General features: G+C 41.3%; 1 protein-coding gene across 1 annotated transcript in view; it reads left to right on the top strand.

The window, feature by feature from the left end:
- LOC141111099 (nicotinamide N-methyltransferase-like) overlaps window positions 1–23,038 on the top strand; it is a 47,112-nt gene that overhangs the window by 5,591 nt on the left and 18,483 nt on the right. Inside the window, exon 2 of the mRNA XM_073603114.1 lies at window positions 22,235–22,408. Within this exon, the coding sequence (XP_073459215.1) occupies window positions 22,252–22,408 (157 nt within the window). The 5' untranslated portion in view covers window positions 22,235–22,251. The remainder of the gene's footprint in view (window positions 1–22,234; window positions 22,409–23,038) is intronic.

Raw genomic sequence — 23,038 nt, 5'->3', positions numbered from 1 at the left:
AGGCTACAGTTGCTCCCCTTCTCTGCTGCCTCCTCAGCCAATGGGAATGGTACTGTACCCGCCCCCTTCCCTAGGCCGCCTAATTTGACTTTAAAACAGGAGGTGCTGGTAGCTGAAGTGGGAGAAAGAGAGAACTGGACACAGCCTGCAGTGTGGGACTGGCTTCCGCCTATCAGGACAAGAGAAGATACCCAGTGCCCCCCATGCACAAAGAAGGGAGGAGAGGCTGTGCTCCCTCTAGCAGGGCACCTATTTTTTTAGAGGATGTTAGATAGATTTTCTTTGTGTGAAGGCAACTGCCTGCTTCCCCTGGAGGAGGGACACTGAGATCTCCCACAATCTCTGCTGCACCTCCATTAAGGGCATTAACTGCTACTCAATACATAGACACAGCCTCCTCCTCTTCTGCATGACCACCTCCTCTTGTGTCTGCAAGCTACTGGGACACTACAAGTCTCAGCATGCCAGGAGACGGGAAGCAGCAGCAGCAACAGCAGCAATGTGTTAGATCAGGCTGACTTTAAGGCCCCTTGCACATGGGTGTCATAATTTACAGATGTTTACTCAAAACTGTGTGTAAAACCTGAGTAATATTGAGTATAGGCGAGTAAAGGTGTGCAAGCGTATAGACGAGTAAAATTCTTCTTCATTGCCAGTATTGTAATATACACACTTATACACGTGTAAACATTAAACAAGTAAATGACTGCAGTCAAATGTAAAATTTTCTATTTTTGTTTTACTGCTCTGTACTTTACATTGCATTACTGATCTTTACTCAATTTTAGTCAATGATCGACTACTGTTGAACAGACATGTTGGAAAAAAGTCGCCCTGAGTGGCTGTGTTGCCAACCATCCATAAAATTCGTAATCAGTGCATGCGCAGTTACGAGGCAGCCGAAAGGTGAACTGCTGAGCTCTCCCTTGGATCGGGCAGCGGGGCGGTCTGGGTGTGCACCTGTGTGGTGACACCATGGCACACATCGGGTGTGGCCTTTATACCTATGTGCTATCTATTATTGTACTTAGTGCAAGCTGGTTGGCTAGCAGTTTAATTTCACCTTTAGTTATGGTAAATCAATCAATTAGACTCTTCTCTTGGAATGTCAGGGGAATGAATAATGCTTTAAAAAATACAATCTGTCTTTGATTTTATTTCCTCTTTCCGACCTGCTCTCGTCTGTCTGCAGGAGACACATGCCACATGCAATGTGACTAGATTTTTGAAACGCCGTTTTGTTCGAGAAGCATATCATTTGGTTTTTACCTCCCATTTAAGCGGGGTCTCTGTTTTAGTTTACACTGGTAGAGTGTTCTCATGCAGTAGGACTATGGTAGACATAAATGGCAAATACAGTGCCTTGCAAAAGTATTCACCCCCTTGGCATTTTTCATGTTTTGTTGCCTCACAACCTGGAATTAACATGGATTGTTTGAGGATTTGCACCATTTAATTTACATAACATGCCCACAACTTTGAAGATGTTTTTTTTTTATTGTGAAGCAAACAACAAATAGGACAAAATAACAGAAAAAGTCAATGTGCATAACTATTCACACCTCTAAAGTCAATACATTGTAGAGCCACCTTTTGCGGCTATCGCAGCTCCAAGTCACTTTGGATAAGTCTCTATGAGCTCGCCACATCTTACCACTGGGATTTTTGCCCATTCCTCCTTGCAAAACTGCTCCAGCTCCTTCAAGTTGGATGGTTTGCGCTTGTGAACAGCAATCTTTAAGTCTGACCACAGATTTTCTATCGGATTGAGGTTTGGGCTTTGACTAGACCATTCCAACACATTTACATGTTTCCCCTTAAACCACTCAAGTGTTGCTTTAGTAGTGTGTTTGGGATCATTGTCCTGCTGGAAGGTAAACCTCTGTCCTAGCCTCAAATCACACACAGAGTGGTACAGGTTTTGCTCAAGAATATCCCTGTATTTAGCACCATCCATCTTTCCCTAAAATCTGACCAGTTTCCCAGTCTAGACTGCTGAAAAACATCCCCACAGCATGATGCTGCCACCACCATGTTTCACTGTGGGGATGGTGTTCTTTGGGTGATGTGATGTGTTGGGTTTGCGCCAGACATAGCGTTTTCTTTGATGGCCAAAAAGTTCAATTTCAGTCTCATCAGACCAGAGCACCTTCCTCCATACATTTTGGAAGTCACCTACATGCCTTTTCCCAAACTCAAAACGTGCCGTTTTGTTATTTCCTGAAAGTAATGGCTTTCTTCTGGCCACTCTGCCATAAAGCCCAACTCTATGGAGCATACGGCTTTTTATCGTCCTATGTACAGATACTCCAGTCTCTGCTGTGGAACTCTGCAGCTCCTCCAGGGTTACCTTAGGACTCTGTGCTGCCTCTCTGATTAATGCCCTCCTTGCCTGGTCCGTGAGTTTTGGTGTGCGGCCGTCTCTTGGCAGTTGTTCTGTTGTAACCTCCGTTCAATTCTCTTCGTTTTTCAGTTGAGGGGGGCATTTTATTTTGATAAATGTCTTCCAATGGGTTGTTCAGTTTCCTGGCCCATATTTTAAACCATTTGCCACCTTTCTTGAATGGATGAACACCCAGAAGGGGCCATGGTACATTTGGAGATGATTTCCTGTTTATTGGACCTGATAATTCTGCCATTTGTCACAAGCTTTTTTTTCGTACAACACAGCGGTTTGAATGAAAAAAAAACTGTCAGCTCCGGTCGGAGACTCTGTACTAACCATTGGATATTAGTACAGCGATCTCCCCCCATTGAGCTGTCGTGTTCTGACAGGGGGTTGCCCCCGCCAGAACACTCTGATCAGCGCTGATCGGGAGTCAGTTGGCTGCTGGTTTTCCGTTTTTTTCTTTTTTTTTATTCAGTTTTTTTTTCTCGACATTCGCCTTATGTGTACCTGGCTTTAGCTGCAGTGAAAAGGTTCCTGCATGTACAACATAGGATTTTTGTGAATCTCAAGTGATACAGTTTTAATGGAATTTAGGCTACCCCCTAAAGAAAAAAAAATTGTTCGGCTGAGAAGTCTTCTACATCTCATATTTAAGAAAAGAAGCAGTATTACAGTCATTACTAAGGTTACATTTTTTAAACTCAGTTTCTCTAGCCCTTTTGGTGCCTTCCGCATCTTGAAACTAGTTTCTCATTTGTGTAAGTGTGATACAGGTTTGTTGCTGGAGAACGTGATGGTAAAAGATAACACTAATAATATATTTTGTGTAAATCAAGAACAGATCAGTTGGGTAAAGGTAAATGGTCAACCCTCAATATTTGTAAAGCTGGACTGCAGTCAATGCTTAAGTTGGCGATGGCATAACCTGGCTGGTGGGGTAGTGTTACCCTACAGGTGTGGGTGGACAGTGTTTATGGTGGTACCTGCTGGCTGGTACAGTTACTTGGTGCTCAAGTCCCAAAAGACTGAGCAGATGGTTTGGTTAAAGTTTTAATGGTTGTATTGGTTTGTGTGTTTAATATTAAAGGTATGGTACAATAAAGGTTAAAGGTTATGAAATTTGTTTCAAAACCAAATAAAGGGGCCGCAGCCATAATTTTCCATACTTCAGTTTCATGGTTTTCTTTACTATCATGATTGATCAGATGGTTATGGTGGGGTGGAATCTGGGTGGTTGTTTGTACAGTCCCATGCTGGGGACACGGAGCTAATCAAGTGTCCTCATGGGACTTGTCACCCCCTACAACCAACCCCTACTTTCCTTCCTGTATGGTCTTCCATGGTTCACAGCTTTAATTGAGCTAGCACAGTAAAAGGTACAGAATCTGCTGGCTTTCTCTGTTTATCTTTTCCGGTCAGGGACATCTCCCCCCTCCCCACCTTACATCCTGGTCACTGATAAGAAGGCACAGAAGACAGCTATTGTCAAAAGATAATTACTGGGCAGTTTAACAAAAATGCTTAGAAGCAAAATGTGAAAGTAAATCAAGCAACCAATGGGGAAGAAATGTTTTCTCTTATTGGTGCCAATATCTACAGTCTGGTACAACTGTCTGAATCTTCAATCAAGCTGTAATCTCCCCTCCCTCCCTTTGTCACGGCTCTAACTTTATTGGGGTAATGTCGCCCCACAAGTGTGGCAGGACACTGTTTATAGTGGTAACTGCTGGTCAGTGTTGCCAACCCTCCATGACTTTTTACTGACAAAACATAGACCATTTACTGACAAATTACATTTTTTTACTGACAATCTGAAATATGACTGAAACTCCTTTACAGACAAAAATAATTGATATTTAAAGCATATAAACAATATGTAAATATCAACAATGCCTGTAATAAGTCATTTGCTTGGCCTTGTAATGAAAAATCAAAACAACGAGACAAAATGTGTCTAGGATTATGATGGACCTGAGGAACCCTGTGATGGAGCCAAATAACCTGTGGCATGCATAGCAGGCTGTGGCAAATAATGATCATGACAGGGGGAGATTTAAGCACTGCACAAAACCACACAAGGAAAAATACACCAACAAAAGCTACCAATTCAAAGAATACATATACATTTACTGGACATAGTATATCAATATTGTATCAATGTGGCACAAGGAAACCCCCCACCCACCCAGGGTGTGTCCACAACATCACACAGGTCACCCTGACCCCCTCCCTCTTTCTCTCCACATCACAACTAGGAAAACACCCCCCCCCCACTTCAAATGCCCTGGGAGTGGCCCAGAGCATCTGGAGTGGAAGGGGGGCTTCCTGGGTGTGCTTTTGGGTAATTTGCATGGAATTCTTAATGATAACAAGAAAAGCAGTAAAATAGATCCTCTGCAGCCAGCAGCGATGGACCCCTGCAACAAAATACCCCACAGCAGCAACAACAGATCTCCCAGCAGCCTCAATCAAACCCCTCCCTCAACAGTAGATCCCTTTCAGCAACAACAGATATCCCCATCAACAATAGACCAACATGCAAAAATAGACCCCTCCAGCAATAATAGATCTCCTAGCAGCCAGCATCAATAGAGCCTTCAGCACACCTAGCGCCCCTTGCCATTACATAAAGTACATTCAGTGCTGGAGGTGCTGCAACTGTGTTCCCCCACGTTCCTTCTGGAAAAAAAAAGCCCTTGGTAAAACAAAGGTTAAAGGCTATCATATTTGTTTTAAATCCCAATAAATGGGCCACAGCCATAATTTTCTACACTTCAGTTTCATAGTTTTCCTTACTATCATGATTGATCAGACATTTATAGCGGGGTGGAATCAGGGTGGAGTTGTAGAGTCCCATGCACCTGACCTTTTCCCTATGGTTACCACGCTTTGTTCTAAACTGTGCCTATATATGGAGGTTACCATATTGGTGGAGGATCAGGGGTCATGGTGGAACTGATGACTAGTGATCTTATGAGTGGTGGGATAGTGACCAAGAAACAGCAGATAAAAGCTGAGTCACACAAACTTAATGAAGAGGGAAGATCTTTGCACTACAGCTCCACAGGTATAAATTTCCTTTCCAGCAAGTCTTTGAAATTGAATGAGAACTTTAACCACTGGCCGCCCGCATTGTACTGCGGAGGAGCGGTGGTTGAAGGCAAAGCAACATACCCTACTACCGGGTTTAGGGCGCACTCTCGCATGCCCCCCCCCCAGCCCCCGATCTGCTCCTGTGATTGTACACAGCGGAGCCTTCCAGCAAGTCCCAGCCAAGAGATCTGTGTTGGTAAACAATATAGGGCTCTGCACCGAAGTAGCGACCTGTCAGGTTCTCATCCCTGAGAAGCAAAAAATTGGGGCTAAAATCAGGCCTTAAACGGTGAATGGAGATGCACCGGACTCCTGCTGTGAGCCGCTGCGTGTTCAAGTGTGAACCCAGCCTTAAACTGCTTCCTATAGGTCCAGGGGCGTTCAATTCTCCTGTTTTTTCAGTTGAGGGGGGCATTTTATTTTCATAAATGTCTTCCAATAGGTTGTTCAGTTTCTCGCCCATATTTTAAACCATTTGCCACCTTTCTTGAATGGATGAACACCCAGAAAGGGTGGTTCATTTGGAGATGATTTCCTGTTTCTTGGGCCTGATAATTCTGCCATTTGTCACAACAAGCTTTTTTTTCATATAACCCAGCAGTTTGAATAAAAAAAACTGTCTAAATTTTTACATTTTTTTATTGGATATATTTTATAGCAGAAAGTAAAAAATATTGATCTTTTTTCATTTATATTGCAAAAAATGAAAAAAAAAACAGTGGTGATAAAATATCACCAAAACAAAAACTCTGTGTGAAAAAAATTACATAAATTTTGTTTGGGTACAGCGTTGCATGACCACACAATTACCAGTCAAAGTCACAGTACCGAATAGGAAAAAATGGCCTGGTCATGAAGGGGGTAAAATCAAGTAGGTAAATCTTGTAAGACTAGCAGTTTCCAAGAATGACCTTAATCTCACAAGGCGGAAATACCGTTACAAGGTTGTTGGGACAGGAATACCTAGGGATGGAAAGCACACTGCTATTTTTCAGGGTATTGCTTAGGCAAAATTAATATTTCTAGATGTTCCCCATTAGATAGAAAATCTTAACTTTTTTGAGTATACAGTGCATCTGGAAAGTATTCACAGAGCTTCACTTTTTCCACATTTTGTTATAGCCTTATTTCAAAATGGATTACATTATATATTTTCCTCAAACAACTACAAACAATACCCCATATTGACAATGTGAAAGAAGTTTGTTTGAAATCTTTGCAAATTCATTAAAAATAAAAAAACAAAAAAATCCCCTGTACATAAGTATTCACAGCCTTTGCCATGACACACAAAATTTAGCTCAGGTGCATCCTGTTTCCACTGATCATCCTTGAGATGTTTCTACAACTTGACTGGAGTCCACCTGTGATAAATTCAGTTGATTGGACATGATTTGGAAAGGCACACACCTGTCTATATAAGGTCCCACATTTAACAGTGCATGTCAGAGCACACACCAAGCCATGAAGTCCAAGGAATTGTCTGTAGACCTCCGAGACAGGATTGTATTGAGGCACAGATCTGGGGAATGGTACAGAAACATTTCTGCAGCATTGAAGGTCCCAATGAGCACAGTGGCTTCCATCATCTGTAAATGGAAGAAGTTTGGAACCACCAGGACTCTTCCTAGAGGGGGCCGGACAAGCTGAGCGATTGGGGGAGAAAGGCCTTAGTCAGGGAGGTGACCAAGAACCCGACAACTCTGACAAATCTCCAGCATTTCTCTGTGGAGAGAGGAGAACCTTCCAGAAGACCATGAGAAAGAAAATTATCTGGTCTGATGTAACAAAGATTAGACTCTTTGGCCTGAATAGCAAGCGTCATGTCAGGAGGAAACCAGGTACCGCTCATCACCTGGCCAATGCCATTCCTACAGTAAAGCATGGTGGTGGCAGCATCATGCTCTGTGGATGTTTTTCAACGGCAGGAACTGGGAGACTAGTCAAGATCGAGGGAAAAATAAAAGCAGCACTGTACAGAGACATCCTTGATGAAAACCTTCTACAGAGTGCTCTGGACCTCAGACTGGGTAGAAGGTTCATCTTCCAACAGGACAATGACCCTAAGCACACAGCCAAGATAACACAGAAGTGGCTACGGGACAACTCTGTGAACATCTTTGAGTGGCCCAGCCAGAGCCCAGACGTCAACCCGTTGGAACTTCTCTGGAGAGATCTGAAAATGGCTGTGCACTGACGCTCCCCGTCCAACCTGATGGAGATTGAGAGGTCCTGCAAAGAAGAATGGGAGAAACTGCACAAGCATAGGTGTGCCAAGCTTGTAGCATCATACTCAAAAGACTTGAGGCTGTAATTGGTGCCAAAGGTGCTTCAAAAAAGTATTGAGCAAAGGCTGTGAATACTTATGTATATGTGATTTTTTTTTTTGCTTTTTATTTTTAATAACTTTGCTAAGATTTCAAACAAACTTCTTTCACTTTGTGATTATGGGATATTGCTTGTAGAATTTTGAGGAACATAATTAATTTAATCAATTTTGGAATAAGGCTGTAATATAACAAATGTAGAAAAAGTGAAGTGCTGTGAATACTTTCCAGATGCACTGTAGGTCCACTTTAACCAACTCTAAAAAAATAAAAATAACATGCCAATCAAAAGATACAAAACACTACCTCCTCTTATCTTTAATAATGTTACCCTACAGGTGTGGGTGGACAGTGTTTATGGTGGTACCTGCTAGTTGGTACAGTTACTTGGTGCTCAAGTCCCAAAAGACTGAGCAGGTGGTTTGGTTAAAGTTTTAATGGTTGTATTGGTTTGTGTGTTTAATATTAAAGGTATGGTACAACAAAGGTTAAAGGCTATGAAATTTGTTTCAAAACCAAATAAAGCCATAATTTTCCATTCTTCAGTTTCATTGTTTTCTCTACTATCATGATTGAACAGATGGTTATGGTGGGATGGAATCAGGGTGGTTGTTTGTACAGTCCCATGCTGGGGACACAGGGCTAATCAAGTGTCCTCATGGGACTTGTCACCCCCTACAACCAACCCCTACTTTCCTTCCTGTATGGTCTTCCATGGTTCAAAGCTTTAATTGAGCTAGCACAATAAAAGGTACAGAATCTGCTGGCTTTCTCTGTTTATCTTTTCCGGTCAGGGACATCTCCCCCCTCCCCACCTTACATCCTGGTCACTGATAAGAAGGCACAGAAGACAGCTATTGCCAAAAGATAATTACTGGACAGTTTAACAAAAAAAAATGCTTAGAAGCAAAATGTGAAAGTAAAATAAGCAACCAATGAGGATGAAATGTTTTCTCTTATTGGTGCCAATATCTACAGTCTGGTACAACTGTCTGAATCTTCAATCAAGCTGTAATCTCCCCTCCCTTTGTCACGGCTCTAACTTTATTGGGGTAATGTTGCCCCACAGGTGTGGCAGGACACTGTTTATAGTGGTAACTGCTGGTCAGTGTTGCCAACCCTCCATGACTTTTTACTGACAGAACATAGAACATTTACTGACCAATTACATTTTTTACTGACAATCTGAAATATGACTGAAACTCCTTTAGAGACTAAAATAATTGATATTCAAAGCATATAAACAATATGTAAATATCAACAATGCCTGTAATAAGTAATCTGCTTGGCCTTGTAATGAAAAATCAAAATAACGAGACAAAGTGTGAGCATGTCTAGGATTATGATGGACCTGAGGAACCCTGTGATGGAGCCAAATAACCTGTGGCATGCGTAGCAGGCTGTGGCAAATATTCTGGAGTGGAGGGGGGTTTCCTGGATGTGCTTTTGGGTAATTTGCATGGAATTGTTAATGATAACAAGAAAAGCAGTAAAAATAGATCCTCTGCAGCCAGCAGCGATGGACCCCTGCAACAAAATACACCGCAGCAGCAACAACAGATCCTCCAGCAGCCTCAATCAAACCCCTCCCTCAACAGTAGATCCCTTTCAGCGACAACAGATTTCCCCATCATCAATAGACCAACATGCAAAAATAGACCCCCTCCAGCAATAATAGATCTCCCAGCAGCCAGCATCAATAGACCCTGCAGCACACCCAGCACCCCTTGCCATTACATACAGTACATTCAGTGCTGGAGGTGCCGCAACTGTGTTCCCCCACGTTCCTTCTGGAAAAAAAGCCCTGGGTAAAACAAAGGTTAAAGGTTATCATATTTGTTTTAAATCCCAATAAATGGGACACAGCCATAATTTTCTACACTTCAGTTTCATAGTTTTCCTTACTATCATGAATGAGTTAGAGAGTTATGGCGGGGTGGAATCAGGGTGGAGTTGTAGAGTCCCATGCACCTGACCTTTTCCCTATGGTTACCACACTTTGTTCTAAACTGTGCCTATATGTGGAGATTACCATATTAGTGGAGGATCAGGGGTCATGGTGGAACTGATGACTAGTGATCAGCGGTTGAAGGCAAAGCAACATACTTGGCAAAAGCCTCCAGTTCCTGTAAATTCTTGGGCTGTCTTGCATGAACTGCACGTTTGAGATCTCCCCAGAGTGGCTCAATGATATTGAGGTCAGGAGACTGAGATGGCCACTCCAGAACCTTCACTTTATTCTGCTGTAGCCAATGACAGGTCAACTTGGCCTTGTGTTTTTGATCATTGTCATGTTGGACTGTCCAAGTACGTCCCATGCGTAGCTTCCTGGCTGATGAATGCAAATGTTCCTCCAGTATATTTTAATGACATACTGCATTCATCTTGCCATGAATTTTGACCAAATTTCCTGTGCCTTTGTAGCTCACACATCCCCAAAACATCAGCGATCCACCTTCGTGTTTCACAGTAGGAATGGTGTACCTTTCATCATAGGCCTTGTTAACTCCTCTTCAAATGTAGCGTTTATGGTTGTGGCCAAAAAGCTCAATTTTGGTCTCATCACTCCAAATGACTTTGTGCCAAAAGGTTTGAGGCTTGTCTCTGTGCTGTTTGGTGTATTGTAAGCGGGATACTCTGTGGCATTTGCGTAGTAATGGCTCTCTTCTGGCGACTTGACCATGCAGCCCATCTTTTTTCAAGTGCGTCCTTATTGTGCATCCTGAAACAGCCACACCACATGTTTTCAGAGAGTCCTGTATTTCACCTGAAGTTATTTGTGGGTTTTTCTTTGCGTCCCGAACAATTTTTCTGGCAGTTGGGGCTCAAATTTTAGTTGGTTCACCTGACCGTGGTTGGTTTCGACAGAACCCCTCATTTTCTACTTCTTGATTAGAGTTTGAACACTGCTGATTGGCATTCTCAATTCCTTGGATATCTTTTTATATCCCTTCTCTGTTTTATACAGTTCAACTACCTTTTCCTGCAGATCCTGTGACAATTCTTTTGCTTTCCCCATGACTCAGAATCCAGAAAAGTCAGTGCAGCACTGAATGAAAGATACAAGGGTCTGTCGGTTGTTCAGAAACTCATTGACCTTTTATACACACACACTAATTACAAGCAAACAGATCACAGGTGAGGATGGTTACCTTTAATAGCCATTCAAACCCCTTTGTGTCAACTTGTGCGCATGTTATCAGGCCATAATCACCAGGGTATGTAAACTTTTGATCAGGGTCATTTGGGTAGTTTCTGTTGTCATTATAAAGAGATTTAAAAAGAGTAAACACAGTTGATTGATAATAAATGGATTCAGCCAAACACTAACCATGAGTGAAAGAAAAGTTTTTCTGTTATCATTCATATTCTCTGAAAAATGGCCAAGAAATCATAAATTCTGCCAGGGTATGTAAACTTATGAGAACAACTGTATATAGCATAGTTTGTAGGCGCTGTAACTTTCAGGCAAACCAGTCAATAAACACTTATTGGGATTTTTGTTTGTATCAAAGACCTGTAGCAGAATACATTTTCGCCAACATTTATGAAGAAATTATTTTTTTTACATTTTTTTATTGGATATGTTTTACAGCAGAAAGTAAAAAATATTGATCTTTTTTCATTTATATCACAAAAAAATCCCCCAAAAAACGGTGGTGATAAAATATCACCAAAACAAAAACTCTGTTTATATAAATTTTGTTTGGGTACAGCGTTGCATGACCGCGCAATTACCAGTCAAAGTAACACAGTACCGAATAGGAAAAAATGGCCTGGTCGTGAAGGGGTAAAATCTTCCGGAGCTCAAGTAGTTAAATCTTGTAAGACTAGCAGTTTCCAAGAATGACCTTAATCTTACAAGGCGGAAATACAGTTACAAGGTTGTTGGTACAGGAATACCTAGGGATGGAAAGCACACTGCTATTTTTCAGGATATTGCTTAGGCAAAATTAATAATTCTAGATGTTCCCCATAAGATAGAAAATCTTCACTTTTTTGAGTATACAGTGCATCTGGAAAGTATTCACAGCGCTTCACTTTTTCCACATTTTGTTATGTTACAGCCTTATTTCAAAATGGATTACATTATATATTTTCCTCAAACATCTACAAACAATACCCCATAATGACAACGTGAAAGAAGTTTGTTTGAAATCTTTGCAAATTCATTAAAAATAAAAAAACAAAAAAATTGCATGTACATAAGTTATCAAAGGCTTTGCCATTACACTCAAAATTTAGCTCAGGTGCCTCCTGTTTCCACTGATCATCCTTGAGATGTTTCTACAACTTGACTGGAGTCCACCTGTGGTAAATTCAGTTGATTGGACATGATTTTGAAAGGCACACACCTGTCTATATAAGGTCCCACAGTTAGTGCATGTCAGAGCACACACCAAGCCATGAAGTCCAAGGAATTGTCTGTAGACCTCCGAGACAGAATTGTATGGAGGCACAGATCTGGGGAATGGTACAGAAACATTTCTGCAGCATTGAAGGTCCCAATGAGCACAGTGGTTTCCATCATCTGTAAATGGAAGAAGTTTGGAATCACCAGGACTCTTCCTAGAGCGGGCCGGACAAACTGAGAAATTGGGGGAGATTAGTCAGGGAGGTGACCAAGAACCCGATTGTCACTCTGACAGAGCTCCAGCATTTCTCAGTGGAGAGAGGAGAACCTTCCAGAAGAACAATCATCTCTGCAGCACTCCACCAATCAGGCCTTTATGGTATAGTGGCCAGACGGAAGCCACTCCTCAGTAAAAGGTACCTTACAGCACACCTGGAGTTTGCCAAAAGGCACCTGAAGGACTCTTAGACCATGAGAAAGAAAATGCTCTGGTCTGATGTAACAAAGATTGAACTCTTTGGCCTGAATGGCAAGCGTCATGTCTGGAGGAAACCAGGCACTGCTCATCACCTGGCCAATACTATCCCTACAGTGAAGCATGGTGGTGGCAGCATCGTGCTGTGGGGATGTTTTTCAGCAGCAGGAACTGGGAGACTAGTCAAGATCGAGGGAAAAATAAAAGCAGCACCGTACAGAGACATCCTTGATGAAAACCTTCTCCAGAGTGCTCTGGACCTCAGACTGGGGCAATGGTTCATCTTCCAACAGGAAAATGACCCCAAGCACACAGCCAAGATAACACAGGAGTGGCTACGGGACAACTCTGTGAATGTCTTTGAGTGGTCCAGCCAGAGCCCAGACTTGAACCCGTTGGAACATCTCTGGAGAGATCTGAAAATGGCTGTGCACTGATGCTCCGGTCCAACCTGATGGAGCTTTAGAGGTCCTGCGAAGAAGAATGGGAGAAACTGCCCAAAAATAGGTGTGCCAAGCTTGTAGCATCATACTCAAAAAGACTTGAGGCTGTAATTGGTGCCAAAGGTGCTTCAACAAAGTATTGAGCAAAGGCTGTGAATACTTATGTACATGTGATTTTTTTTGCTCTTTATTTTTAATACATTTGCTAAGATTTCAATCAAACTTCTTTCACTTTGTGATTATGGGATATTGCTTGTAGAATTTTGAGGAACATAATGAATTTAATCAATTTTGGAATAAGGCTGTAACATAACAAAATTGTAGAAAAAGTGAAGCGCTGTGAATACTTTCCAGATGCACTGTAGGTCCACTTTAACCAATTCTAAAAAAATAAAAATAACATGCCAATCAAAAGATACAAAACACTACCACCTCTTATCTTTAATAATTTATAGAGGGTGTTCACAGTGGACTAGAATTACATGCTGCAACACACCCTACCTGTGTTTCATCTCCTTCAAATACCAATGTGAAGAAGGTGGAATTCCTTCTATGTAATACTGATTGACATGTTAGGACAGAAAAAGTATAATAAAACTGCAATGGCATCATTGTCATTTTTTTGTGTTTTGTTAACTATAATTATATGATTGTTGGCAATGGCTTGATTACTTTTTCTAATATTTGTACTTTAACGCTAGTGCTGTTGCCCTTTGCACAGTTGATCATTTTCTGTGACGCACCCCCAAAACAATCTACATTTGTCAGCTTTCATCTGAGTTGGCAGACTTTCCCTCTCTTACCATGGGATGTGGTGAATGGTAATTACACTCTCCAGCATTTAAAGGGTAAACAACAGCTACACCAAATATGCAATGCTTCTCATTACACCATTGTAGTGAGGGAGGGTGTCAGCATCGGGTTTCACTGTAAATTGTGCAGATAAATTCCGTGGTAATTCACAAGTAGGACGCCTTCAGCTGAGGAGTGAGCACCATATTGAGGTAAGAAGCCATTCTGGAGCTAACATTGAAGGAAATTGTTTAGAATCCTATTAGCATCTGAAATGCATCAGTCCACCCAGACATTGCACTTATATTGTTTACAGTTTTGCAACATTTAACTTATTATTACTAATCTGTAGTGATGGATTGTGATTTTTTTAATGCAGACTTAACCAATAAATGTATTATTAGAGGCATTTTTGTATACCATTTTATATTGCCCACATTACATTAGACCTAACCAGATGTATGGGGTAGCTTTATATCTATTCACAATCTCATTATTTTTTTTGTGGTGGAACTTTTTCAAAATAACTCTTTTCTCACTTTGTTTGTCTAAATTGCTTCTAGCAATATTTTGCTGTTTTTTTCCCTATAAATGCTCCACTATCCAGAATTAATTGTGACTTCACTTGACTTGATACACTTCACTAGGTTAGCACCAGTTTTTTATTCTATCGTTAGCGATTCAATAAATTAACATTTTAGGAGCAGAAGTTACAATCATCATTACGCATCTGCAAACATTTGCAACCAGACACAGATATTTACAGCCTGATTTTAATCAGCTATGTTTAGACTAGTAACTTTTACCAAGTTATTTAAGTTATTTATTTATTAGTTTTTTAATTTTTTAAAGCTATTTAGTTGTTACTAAACATATCTTTTAATGCATGTTACATTGGGTATGTATACATTATGTGTATGAAATTGTAAGCATTTTTACCCTCCCAAATTAGATTTGAATGTATTTACAGTATATAACAGTGGAAAAATGACAATGATTATTATAATTGCACTTCTACAATTTGTACAACATTCTTTGTTTTCTTTTTACTTCTTTTCAAGATACATTTGGAGGTATTTAACATATCTGTGATAAATTGTAGCAAGGTATAGGAAAGGAAAATGGGACTTTAAATGAGGCATGACATTGTAGTTTGTAAAATGATGTATGGAGATCTGAGAATTGTTTTGGTGTCATAATCCCCTTGGGGTAGTCCAAGATATTTGTAGGCATAACAAATTAGATATATAGATAATAAATCATTTTTAATATAATCATAAGAAGAATATTAACATGATAATTGTAATAGTAGATTTCATGCATTTTTTGCTTCCAATTTATCTGTGTTCAATGTTTTACATTGTGTTACAGGATTGGAAATGTTTGACATTTTTGTTACTTAGTTGTACCTTAAAGGATAAGTTTGCTTTTTAGAAAAAAAATAAAAAATACACATTTTTTTTGCAGGTAACAAAATGTCTATTTATTATTATTATTTTTTATTTTTTGAAGCCTGTAAATCATTGCAACTCGCTGGTGCCATGCAGGCCTCCTCCAGATCTGTCTGTGTCTCTGTGTGCCTGTGCTTCCCATACTGGTAAGCAGATATTATCTGACCAGAGAATCAATGAACTACCACGGTGCTTCACAGCACCGTGGTAGTTCATTGAGAACTACAAGCCAACAAAGGTAAACTTACCCTTTAAAGAAAGTTTATGAACTGATATACGTAGGATTATAACACTTAATAGAATCATGAGATGCAGCAGAAATCACTTTTATTTTATAGACCTAAAGCAAAAGTGTGAGATATATAAAAAAAAAATAAAAATTAGCATACATACTTACCTATGTGGCTGTAGTATGTTTTGGCCATACTTCTCTTTTAGGCTGTAAAAAGATGGATTGAAATGTGTCTGGGCCAGCAGCAGTGTTAATCTTTTCACCCAAATTACGACTAAAACCAAAACAACTGAGATGACTAAAATACGACTAAAACTAAAATGGCATTTTAGTCAAAAGACTAAATTGGGACTAAAACTAAAATGCCATTTTAGACTAAGACTAAAACTAAATTGAAATTTGATGTCAAAATTACCACTGTAGTGCATGTTCATACCTCAATAACATAAATAATAACATATTCAATTTTTCACTCCAGCAGTATATAATGAGTTTGGAAATTGTAGAGAAATGCTTAAATAATGCATTACAATTTAACTACACCCATTACATTTTAGATGACTAAAATGAGTTTAGTCGACTAAAATGTCCTGGAGATTTATTCAACTAAATACGACTAAAACTAAAACAATTGCAAAAGACTAAAATGGGGCTAAAACTAAAACGCCATTTTAGTCCTAAGACTAAAACTAAATCAAGATTTGTTGCCAAAATCAACACTGGCCAGCAGGCAATGCCTGAATTTCAATCTAGTGTAGCTGCTCCCTCTCAACAGAAGTAAATGTAATGATCAACTTCTATCAAATAGATCAAAGTTGAAAATATTTTTTGACCAGTGGCTGTAGCCAATGAGCTGCAGCCTCTGATCAGTATATCCTGACAGCGGAGAGTCACACTTTTACAATACAGCAGGGAAGATCAGGGCCAGATTTACATCTCAGGAGTCTATAGCCAGAGAATTCTGAAGTGCCTCAACCCCCCCCCCCCCCCCCCAAAAAAAAGACAGTAAGACCGACTTTTTTTTATCATTACCAGAAAGGTCTAGGAAACACAAAATTTCAGTACAAAACTCACTAAAGTGAATTTTAGAGCAAACAGCGCAATAACCTACCAATATTTTTAGTAAAGTATAAAGGATGATATAAAGGATGTGCTTGCCGCCTCAGTCTTGGCAACATCTCCAAGATACGCCCCTTCCTAACCAATGACACCACAAAGCTTCTAATCCACTCCCTGGTCATCTCCCGCCTTGACTACTGCAACTCCCTCCTCATTGGTTTACCTCTAAATAGGCTATCCCCACTTCAGTCCATCATGAACGCTGCTGCCAGGCTCATCCACCACACAAACCACTCAGCGTCTGCCACACCCCTCTGCCAATCTCTCCATTGGCTGCCACTCAGTCACCGAATTAAATTCAAGATACTAACTATAACTTACAAAGCCATCCACAACCTGGCCCCCAGCTACATCTCTAACCTAGTCACAAAATACCAACCTAATCGTTCTCTTCGCTCCTCCCAAGACCTCCTGCTCTCAAACTCCCTTGTCACCTCATCCCATGCTCGCCTTCAGGACTTCTCCAGAGCCTCCCCCATCCTCTGGAATGCTCTACCCCAATCCGTCCGATTTTCTCCTACTTTATCCACTTTCAGACGATCCCTGAAAACTCATCTCTTCAGAGAAGCCTATCTGCCCCCCACCTAACAACTGTACATTTATCTTCTCAATCAGCACATCACCCATAGTTATTACCTCTTGTATCTCTTGACCTTCCCTCTTAGATTGTAAGCTCTAAGGAGCAGGGCCCTCTGATTCCTACTGTATCAAATTGTATTGTATTTGTACTGTTTACCCTCAAGTTGTAAAGCGCTACGTAAACTGTTGGCGCTATATAAATACTGTATAATAATAATAATAATAATAAAAGGATGAGACAGCACCAGGTACATAGATACCCAAATTCCAAAATGTCAAATATCAAATTTGTGTGCGCCTGTGAAATGGCGACATACTTCAGTACCTTATATTTTCTATAGGTTATCAGTTTAGTGTTATGCAAGAGGTCTTGTGCTAGAATTATTGCTCTCACTCAGGCGTGCGTTGTGATATCTAACATGTGTATCGCAATCAACTTTTTCATGTGTAAGCGCCCCCGATGCATGTGTTTACATTCGTACGTGCGTATATGTTGGGGGCCTCAAAAAATTTTTTTGGGGGAGAGGGGTTTTATGTGCTTTTTTTTGCTTAACTTTCTTTTTTTTTCATCACATCGACAAAAAGTCCCCTGTGTGATCATTTTTAGGTGACAGGTTCTCTTTAATGAGAAAGAGAAAAAAAAGGGCGCACCAGCCATGTGCTTTTTTTTCTTTTTTCTTTTCTTTTCTTTTCTTTTTTTTTTCTCTTTTTCATTGTTTCATTGTTTCATCCTTGAGGGCTGCAAGGCCTGTGTCTATTTACCACTTGGTGAGCTACCCACTTGTGCGCAGGAGCATTTTTCTTCGTCTCTTTAATGAGACATGCAGGGTCTAAAAGAACATGCATGTCTCCTCTGGGCTCCACTGAATGTATTGTAATGCAGATCACATTGCAATACATCCCTTCCCAGCTCTGCTAGCCGGGGAAAGTGATAGGGCGACCCGAAAGTGACGTCATGCACCTCGCTTTGGGGGTCACCAACAAGAAGGGGAGAAGAGCAGACGTGTGTCTGTCAAGCCCAAGTATTTAGCAGTGGAGAATTATCTCTTGGAACTCTTTCTCTTTAAATCTCTGACCTCTTTATCAGAGAGATGCAAAGAAACTTCTTTTTCTAATCACTGTAAACAATTTTTTAGCATTGTGGCACCCTGGGTGAACGTTTTGTTACATTGAAACCTATATAAATATGGACACTGATAGAACCTGATGTAGTAATGCAGGGCTCAAAAATTCCAGGTGCCAGGTCGCCATGGCAACAAGAAAATGCATCCTGGTGCCTGGGCTAGCACCCGAATGCTTCCACAAACCCCCTCGCTATGTATCCTGGCCTCCACTTACCCATCTGCGGGCCTGGGACCGGCAAAGCGGGTGCTGCCCGGAAGAGAGGAGGGAGGAGAGCAGACACACAGCAGAGTGGGATATAAACTGCTTTATTAATTATTGACATTTTCACCAGATATAGGGTTGGCATTCACAAGGAATTTTTATACTATTATTTTCAGGATATTTACATCCAATTTTTTTTTAGCTCTGGGTGTATTTGGGGTCAATTCAATTAGAATTTATTTTATTATGTTTATATTCCATATGTCACCTTTATTTTTTATGGGTACTATATTTTTCAAATCCTAAAGTGATGTTTTTATGAATATATTTGTTTGGGAGGATTGCCTTTTATTAAGGGTTTTACTATTATTTGATCCAGTCAGGATGGCAGCATTAACTCCATAACTATTCCAGTTTATTTAAAGGATGAATTCTCTTTAAAAAAAAAGACAAAAACAGAAGGCCTTACAGCTTATGCATGTGTTTGCAAATGCGTGCTATCTAAACCTCTGTTTTTAATGCCGACTGTTGGACAGATTGATTTGGTTTGGTCAGCAGACTGGTTGGTGAGTTGAGCTATGGAATGTTCTGTTTTTGTCTTTTATGCGTTTGCCCTTCCACGTGCTCCTTGCTGTGAAGGCCAGTTATAGGTGGGGGCAGGGGCCATTTGTTTGTTACTGGTGTAAATATGGTCCGGGGACACACTTTGCTGCACACACTTTGCTGCCACTGTGCTATTGCTGGGTGTCTGGTGTCTAGTCAGCAGTCCTCCCCATGATTGTGCAACCTACTGAACCAGACTGAGAGGCCATTTATGGCAACCCGTAGATCGCAATCTACCTGACGATTGCGGGAAGCCGACAGGTAGATCACGATCAGGGCTGTGCTGAACCATAGCCCCAGCCTCTGCCACTCTCCTTTTTCTAGCAGAGAAAAGTGAGAGCAACAGTGGAGGTGGAGGACAGAAGCATGGCAGCTGCTTTAGTTAACTTTGCAAGGTAACCAGCAGGTAATTGGTTGCTAGGTGGTCCTAGCAACCAAACACCTGATTGTTAAGATGAAAAGTGGACTCTGGCAACTCCCGTCCTCCATCCAGCACTGTGCTGTGTGCTGCCTCTCATTGCATTCTGATGTACATCTGTTGTAAGGTAGGAGAGGGCTACCTACACACAAATGTGTGTTGTGAACACAGAAGAAACAGAACACTACTATGGGGGATAGAGGGTTGCAAAGGACATTGCTATGAGGGGGGGTCAGAAGACACTACTCTGTGGGTGGGGGGGTGGTTGCAGAGGACTCTGCTATGAAAGTCGGGGAAGGCAGAGGACACCACTGTGAGGGGTGCAAAGAACACTGCTGTGGGGGGACTACTGTGGGGGGGGGGGGTAGAGGACACTACTGTGTGTGTGGGGGAGCCTACTGTGGTGGGGAGGGGGAGAGGACACTGCTATGGGGGGGACGACACATGGCGCTACATAGGGGGGCAAAGGACACTACTGTGTGTAGGGGGAGCCTACTGTGGAGGGGGCAGAGGACACTGCTATGGGGGGCAGAGGGCACTATAGGGGGGACACTACTGTGTGGGTGGGCGTGATGCAGAGAAAAATGCTAAGCAGGGGAGGCAGGGGACACTACTGTGGGGGGGGTGCAGAAGACACAGCTATGGGGGGCAGAGGACACTACTGGGGGTAAGGGGGGTTGCAGAGGACAGTTCTATGGGGGAGCAGAGGGCACTACAGAAGGAGGCAGATAACACTACTCTATGTGTGTGTGTGTGTGTGTGGGGGGGGGGGGAATGCAGAGGACAATGTTATGCAGGGGACACTACTCTGGCTGGGGGGGTTGCAGAGGACACAGCTATGGGGGGAAGAGGACACTGCTGGGGGGGGGGTGGCAGAGGACAGTGCTATTGGGGGGGCAGAGGGCACTACAGAGGGGGAGCAGAGGATATTACTGTGTGTGGGGGGGATTCAGAGGACAATGCTATGCAGGGGAGGCAGGGGACACTACTGTGTGGGGGGATGCAGAGGACACAGCTATGGAGGTGGAGAGAACACTAATGGGGGGTGGATGGCAGAGGACAGTGCTATGGGGGGCAGAGGACACTGCTTTGGTGAGATACAGGACACTAGTGGGGTGGGGGGTAGAGGACACTACCAAGTGTGTGTGGAGGAGGGGGCCAGAGCACACTACCGTGTGTGGGGTGAGCAGAGAATGCTACTGTGTGGGGGAGGCAGATGGGCAGAGAACAGGCATAGTATATTACTGGGGGATGACCCCCCCCCCCCCAAGGATCTTTGATTTCCTCCATGTCGTCCAGGTAGATCTCAACCTCTGAAAGGTTGCCTACCCCGATTTAATTTTTGGAGATACTGAATTTTGGGTTTTTTGGGTTTGGGTTTTCACTAGCTAAGCCATGATCATCAAAATTAAAAGAAAGAATAGCTTGAACTATATCAGTCTGTGTGTAATGAATCTATATAATATATAAGTTTTACTTTTTGAATTAAATTACTGAAAAAAAACTTTGTGATGATATTCACATTTTTAGAGATGCAACTATATAGAGTAAAAGGTCTGTGTGCTGAGTATAACAGGTGTATTGGCTGTTCTCTTTAGGTGGTCTATTAAACAATAACAGTGATCCTCCCGGGTCACTGGTCCTATATACAGTATCTCACAAAAGTAAGTACACCCCTCACATTTTTGTAAATATTTTATTATATCTTTTCAATTGACAACACTGAAGAAATGATACTTTGCTACAATGTAAAGTAGTGAGTGTACAGCTTGTATAACAGTGTAAATGTGCTGTCCCCTCAAAATAACTCAACACACAGCCATTAACCACTTAAGGACTGAGCCGCTTTTTGAGATTTGGTGTATACAAATTAAACAAGTTAAACACTGAGTTCCACATTAAATCAGTGTCCCTAGAGTGCCACCTTACATCAGTGCCCCCCAGAGTTCCACATTACATCAGTGTCCAAGTCAATCATAGCCAGTGATGAGGGAGCCTGGCTGGGGAAGCACGAGTTCCCCCATAGAAAGCAGCTTGCTATGGGGGCACTTCTGGCGGGGGACAGGAGCCAGGTGCGCTGAGGGGAACCTGAGTAGAGGAGGAACTGGGCTGCTCTGTGCAAAAAACAAGACTTTACAATCACTTTAAGCAATGGAGTTTGATCACCTTCCCACTCCACCAAGGATTGGACAATAAAGGAGCAACATCACCCTTATCAGGTCACTGCCTACTTTTCCTATGTCACAATGTTCTTTGTTCATGCACCTGGTCTGATTGGCTTAGAGTACTTTTCCTTTGTGTCCCATTTTGAGTTCTATTGTACATTAAATTACAAGAGACTGATATCAAGATATTGACTGCATTTTAAAGTATATTTTAGAATGTCTAATAAAAACTTTAAGCTACTTTAAATTGTGTTTTTATATCAACCTGGATTTTAACAGGAAAGTTAAGAATCAGGCCTTGCAAGCAAATGTTTGTTTTTGGTGTCACTGATATCCCAAGCTGAATACTATTGGCTACCACTACTCTTGGCTCTGCAAGATATTGGCCCTTCAAAATTCTGACTTACAAACAACAATAGAGTACCATCCATGGTAGAAATTGACCCATTCTCAATTTTGTACACACAGGGTCGTTGACAAACAGCATGGAGATTTCATCTACATCAGAAGATCATGTATATGACAAGGATTTTGATCCAAAAAAATACCTAGAAATGTTCTACACAGTAGACTCTAAAGGCCAGGAAATGGATAAGGAGTCAGTTTTCCTGCTTACATTTATGAAAAATGTATTTTCATCAGGTATGTAAATTGCCAGTATATTCCTCTGAGGTCTTTTCAGGTCTGGATGGAAGTGAAAGCATAATTATAGTTTTTTTTTTTTTTTAACTTTACTTGCTTTTTCTGTTTCAACAAGTTTTTATTGAGCTTTTACATACTAAAAAACAATGATTAATCATAGAGACAGCAAAAGAAATGGCGCTATCCAAGGATACAATCACAAACCAAATATTTCATTTATATTAAGGCCTGACAGGGCCTGACAGGGCCACATCAGTCAGATCGTCAATATAACTGATACATTATTTCATTATTGGGCTGATCATACTGCAAAGTAATTATCACATTGGTTAGTTCTAATGGGTACAAACAGATATAGATCCTAGAACAAGAAAGGAAGAAAGGCAGAGAAAATGTAAAGAAAGATGTACATGACGGGTGGGAAAAGTTTCCAAAATGAAAGGAGAGAGGGACCTCAGGACTGGACGACATTTCCTTAGATCCTTTGGATATCCAGGGATTAATTCAGTTATTGGGTATTAAATAGTAAATAAATCATGCAGAAGATAATAAGTTATATCTGGTTCCCAAAAGTTTTAGAAGATTTTCGCCTTTGTCCTCTTGTATTGCTGCATTTTTTTTTTGTTACTT

Source organism: Aquarana catesbeiana, linkage group LG10 (genome assembly GCF_042186555.1).
Source record: "Aquarana catesbeiana isolate 2022-GZ linkage group LG10, ASM4218655v1, whole genome shotgun sequence".
Taxonomy (NCBI): Eukaryota; Metazoa; Chordata; class Amphibia; order Anura; family Ranidae; genus Aquarana; species Aquarana catesbeiana.
This window is presented reverse-complemented; position numbering and strand designations above follow the sequence as displayed.